This window comes from Manacus vitellinus, unplaced genomic scaffold (assembly GCF_001715985.3).
Source record: "Manacus vitellinus isolate BGI_N305 unplaced genomic scaffold, ASM171598v3 scaffold_3_pilon, whole genome shotgun sequence".
NCBI lineage: Eukaryota > Metazoa > Chordata > Aves > Passeriformes > Pipridae > Manacus > Manacus vitellinus.
This window is the reverse complement of record NW_021940535.1, coordinates 16102758-16108757: the sequence shown is the minus strand read 5'-3', so window position 1 is coordinate 16108757 and position 6000 is coordinate 16102758. Positions and strand designations below refer to the sequence as shown.

Here is a 6000-nt window from a genome sequence, read left to right as displayed (position 1 = left end):
ACGCTGAACTAAAATAGGAATTGATTTTTAGAGGCAACATTGGAGGAAACGCATCTTCTATGGTGATTCATGGTGCAAACTGTAGCTACCTGGTGGTAATACCTTAGAAATTATATGTCTTGACCCTTAAGAGACCTCTGCTATCAGTATTCTACCATTGTATGGATGCAAAGGCAGCTCCTGAAGACTTTCAACACCATGTACCCGGGAAAAGAGGGTAGATTTTATTACTATTATTATTATTATTTTTTACATTGTCCACTGGGCCCTTTTTCACTGCTTCACAATTCAGGATGTTGGAGTCACACATTATAAGTAAATTATACACTTAAATTGTTAGGAAATGAATGCCAATTAGCTGTTTATAGTTACAAACAAACCACTGGGGGGAAAAATAAAGAAAAAAGTACACAACATATATCTGCATGAAATTACTTATAAGTAATCGTGTGATGACTATAAGGCTAATAATTTTTAACAGAGATAATAAAACTGTATCACCAAGTGCATCCTGGTTATTTGCAATAGCTATGATTGCCACAGTAGCAACTGTAGAGAGAAGCCTTTGTTATTAATAAGTATTCCTTACTAAACTGTAGACAAAAACACAGCTTCTCTGCTACTGCAGTGAGACATTTTTATCTACATTTAATACAGTGAATAAATACTGAAATTCTGGAAGTGCTATTAAGTACTTCAATTTTGATTAGTAGCAAAGCATGTATTTAATTTACTTAAGTCTGTTAAACAGTAAAACATACGTGTATATAAAATGTATACAAATGTACATGACACATTTTATGCACACGGACGTATACAACGTGTGGCTAAAGACAGACATATAATATGAAGACATTTTGAAACAGCAGTAAAGCCAGCTGGTTTTAAAATAACAATGATTTCAGAAGCTATGTCATTTGCAAATAATGACAATTAACATGTCACAGCAGCATTAGAATTTGCAATTACCTAAATATAAGAAGTGAAATTCCTTCTAAATATTAAAATCATACTGATGGTGTTTAATCTGTCTCTAATTCTGGTAGAGTGAACCTAGATATATTTTCTGCCTGGTCATGTTACAAAGCTCTTTTTCTTCCCACAGAAGATATAAATGGACATCAATAAGGTTACTGAACTGTTGTTCCAGAAAACCTGACTATGCAAACCATATTCTAAAAAGAGAAGGTATTTACTGTTGAGAACTGTACTTTTCTCCTAATTTATAAACCTGAAAGCATTTTTCCCAATGTTCCTTGCAAAGTGCTTATGCTGTAAACAAAGCTAAAGAGTATCATCCTGAAATACCCTGTGAGGTCTTGAAGCTGCCCCACATTGGTATTCCATCTGGATGTTACTTAATGAGCAAAGCTTGACCCTTTAGTAATCAGTCTCAGCTGAAGTACAGGCAGGTTGACTTCATTAGGAACAATTCCAAACCCTTTGTTCAGAATCACATATTCTCTTCTTTTGCTGGATAGTTCTTTGTTCCCTTTGGAAAGTAGAGACACCTGGGAGGAAAAAAAATCAGTAGTTAGTTGGAAGTAAGAATTTCCCACTATTCACACTCACCAGGTATGGGATCAATCTCTGTGCTATCAGCAGAAAGCTGATGTATGAGCATAATGCAGAAGCCAAAGAACCCCAGAAGTCTATCAAAAGAAATGGTTTCAGTTCAGAGCTTACAACAGTTTGATGCAGAAATCTCTGGGTGAAATTTTATCATTTATGCTACACACAGGGAATTAGTTTGTCTAATGATCCTCTGACTCAAAATTTATGGACTAGTCTGCACTGCATACAAATAGAATTAGAGCAGCATGGTGCAAAGTTTTCCCACAGATAATCAATGAAGCCTGAATGCAACACAACCTATTTGTGGGCCAGCTTTAACTTATGTTGCTGATGTAACATCTCCAGACTTCAGCACTATGGAGAATTAGTAGAAAGCAAGTCTTTAACACCACTTCTTTCTCCTTTTCTAATTCCTCTGCAGCCTGTTTCTATGCTACATAGAAAATTAGCACAGAAAGTGATGGAGCTGCATCTGTCAGCTCTATGTTGGTGAAACGTGTCTCATAATCAAGATGTCTTACATTGTTATAATTGTACTATGAAAATATGACGTAAAGACGTCTCATAATCACTGCTGTGAGAAAGTAAAATAGGTTGTCTTGGTTTTGTCTCAAAACTCCACCAGTCTCCAATCCAAGTGTAAGACCTCTTCTGAAATTTCCCCTGACTCCTTGTATACAATATGTGTAACTCAGATATCCAAAGACCTTTCAAATATTCCTTAATACACATGGTTCCTTAGGAAGCAGTGTTATTTTGATTACTGAAGTACTGAAAGATATGGAAGTATTGCAGGAATGAGGAAAGATATGAAAAGTGGTTTACAGCTTTGCAAACATACTTCAACACATGCAGATAGAAATCCCTACGCTGAGAGATTGTTATTAAAGTTGTAAAGTCAAGTGCATTTAAGGAAAACCAAAACATATAGACTGAAGGCTGACAGTAGACTTCCGTTCAACCCGGTATGTGGATAACATAATCCTTGATGGGGCACTGTACCTGTGCAAAAATTAGAACCAGGGAATAGTTTTGACTGGAAAGGGACTTTAAAGACCATGTAGTTCAACCCCCCTGCCACTGGCAGGTATGTCTTTCATTAGATCAGGTTCCCAAAATGCCATCCAACCTGACCTTGAACACTTCCAGGGATGGGGCATCCACAACTTTTCTGGGCAACCTGTTCCAGCATCTCACCACCCTCACGAAAAAAACTTCTTCCTTAGGTCCAATCTAAATCTACTCTAAAACCATTGTCCTTATGCTGTTGCTACAGGCCCTGGTAAAAAATATATCTCTTATCTATTATAAGCCCCTTGTAAGTATTGAAAGGCTACAGTAAGGTCTCCCTGGATCTCCTTTTGTCTTGTATTTTCTTGTCCCAATTGGAAATCCTTGCTACAACACACAAGTTAATAAAGAAAACAACAGCAGATTTTTTTTAATATGGTCAAGCAACGTAGGGCAAAGCTTCTTACCTTCAATACCTTTGTTCAGTGTTGTAAAAGCTAAAATCTCTCAGCTCCTTCCACGGCCCAGATTTCTAGAACTACAGGACTCCATGGAAACATGGGAAACTCAGGAGACTGAAGTGGTTTACAGATAAAATGTCCCAGTAAGATAAACGTAATTTTCACATGATCAATCTTAAAAAAGAGGTTTCAAATGAATTTTCAAAACTGGAGTTGATAATCTGATGAGGCCTAAGAATTATCTTTATGAAGCACCATATCAGTAAATGGAGGTTCTGCTAGTAAAAAGGGAGTATTTAAGGACAAGGGGACACAATTACAATACTTAGAGGAACACTGTGCCAGTTAGTACTATATTGACATCCTAGAATAGCTTTTGTTTTATCTTGCACCAGTATATCAACAGCTACCTATGTAACAACGTGCAATTCCTCCTCTAGCCATAGTCATTAAGAAGATCTTGAAACAGGTAAAAAAAGGATTTACCTTTCTATGGCACTGATTTCTGAACACTTGAAACCAATCTCATCCTCCATTTCTTCAAAAACTTTCAGACTGTCTTTTGTTTAGCCTAAGAGCTCCCAAGTGCCTTTCAACAGCATCTTGCTATGACATGGAAAGGTATTACCTTCTTACCAGCTAATCTGCCCTTGCTGGACCAAACCACTAAAACCTCAAAACCAACAAATCAAACAAAGAAATAACTCCACCACCACCACTTTCCCTTTATTTCAACTTAAAGTGTTTAGTCCAAAGACAGTCTGCTTGCACAAGAATCATTCCAGACTACACTGAGCTTTCTGAACCATCTTAAGTAGGAAGGTGCCTTCTTATTTGACGTTCTTTGACAGACTTTATCTATGTTCTAAGCAAGAATTCCACCAAGCAGACACCTCAGACACACAGAAGTCGTTCTCAAAGTAAGTCTTTTCCTCAAACTGGTAGAAAGACCTGCTTCAGAACTGCAACAGCAAACCCATCTTATCTTGGCCAAACAAATCTGTGATGACAGATGCTTCTATTCAAAGATGGAGAGCTCATGTAAGAACGTCTGAGAGCTCAGGGCATGTGATCTCTGCAAGGGATCAGAGCCATCTGCCTGCTGTTGAAAACAGTCATTCCCACAGTCCAAATGCTGACAGCTTCATACACATGCACATTTTCTAACAGACAGTGTGGACTTCAGGCATTTTCATTGTCAGGAGACCACTTAATTTCATGTGTACATTACTGAACTGTATCAGTGACTTTGTACCGACCAGTCAGCCTAAACTCAGGCCAGATGATCTTTCATTTTTTCCAACAAGAGGTGAAATGCACCTTTCCACATATCTCATTGCTAAAGAGAATCTTCAGCTGAGTGAGGGGAGAGATTCTGCATCAATGATAGTCCTACCACATGATCAGATTGTTCTGGTACTTGCACCAGACAGATCCCTGGATCCCTTCTCTGTTCTGCACAACACAATGTCATGAAAAACAGCCAGGTTATACCTCTTTTATACCTAGCATACCTAAGACTAGTCAAATCTATGCTAACTAACAGCTAGAGGGCAATAGTAGTTTCTGTAGTTTCTGCTACAGTCCCTATCATTCTGTTTCATAGGGAAAAAAACTTTAAAAAAAAACCTATTAAGCAAAGTGGGAAAAGTGCTTTATTATGGTATTGTAATACCAGGAAAAAAAAATTCCAATTCTTTTTGTCATTCAGGTCATGCCTGAAGTGACCAGAATATTCCTGTAATTCTCTAAAAACACAGTTAGTAGTAAGTTTTTCACACCTGGGCATTTGATTTTGACATGTACAGCTGCTAATACCCTAGGATCCAAGGCATACATTTTTCCTAGTTTACAAGTCATCATTTCTCTAGATTTCAACCATTACCATGAAGCCTGGCACATGTATCTTCTGAGTATAGCCAACATTTGTGCAGCTGTAACAATTTGGTAAAAATTATGTCTCTAGCAAGTGTGAAAGGAGCAGTGTGACTATCACCACGTGCAGAAGCAAACCCTATATCTTTTAATCCACCTCCTGGCCAAATGTTTCATCGTTGGTGGAACTCTCTGTATTAATCAATGTGACAAGTATTAGTCACTGTCTAACCCTAGGAGCTGGATGGAGTTGAAGGTAGGATCAATTGCTACCCCAGGTTTTCATGTTGCTTCTAATTTCTGTAGGATCTGTGACTTAGGAAATATAGGCCAATACTGCCTCTTAGTGGAAGGACAGCTAACTCAAAAGGTGCAGTTAATGCTGGTCTGCGAAAATAGAGCGACATACTAATGGTGCCACACAGACACTCAGCTGGTAGCCATCAGAACTGCAGGGGGGTGAATGAAAGACTGTTGCAGCCATTCATGTTTAGAAATTATAAAAAAAAAAAAAAAGAAGAAGAAAAAGAAAAAATAATCATAATTATAGTTAAAAAGTACTGCTGAACTTTGGCAGACTTTTTTACCTCCTTGGGTAGAAGTACAATTCAACAGAACATTGGTATGACTCTAATAAACATTGCTGGCTAAAACAATCTTTTGTATGTGTAAGAAGTAGGACTCAACATGGACAACCATTTGGAAGAAAACAATTATCAGAAAATGCCTGGCAACATTAGCTGAAGGAGTGCCAAGAGGGAATAAAAAGTAGCAGTGTCATAAATCACCTAGATATCACTAAGTCAAAAAATCCACTTTATATACCAGGAGTGTTGGAGCTGTGTACAGTCATCTATTGTCTGGTTTGGTAGGTTCTAGAACATTAAAAAAACATTAACTAAACTAAGTACAAATTTAAATCCTTTAGTCATCTAATAGAATTAAAGAGATGCATTAAGTGTTAAAGAATACTTAATTAACATGGTAAGAATTTGCAGATAGAAAAAGCTCCATTAATGCATTTCTATTTTCAAATTATGGACCATAGACCCAATACAATGAAGGCTGCCTCAAAAGG

General features: G+C 37.4%; 1 protein-coding gene across 1 annotated transcript in view; it reads right to left on the bottom strand.

The window, feature by feature from the left end:
* Positions 1-395: 395 nt before the first annotated feature.
* NEK10 (NIMA related kinase 10) overlaps positions 396-6000 on the bottom strand; it is a 91754-nt gene continuing 86149 nt past the window's right edge. Inside the window, 1 exon segment of the mRNA XM_025895402.2 lies at positions 396-1511. Coding sequence (XP_025751187.2) covers positions 1454-1511 — 58 coding nt within the window. The 3' untranslated portion in view covers positions 396-1453.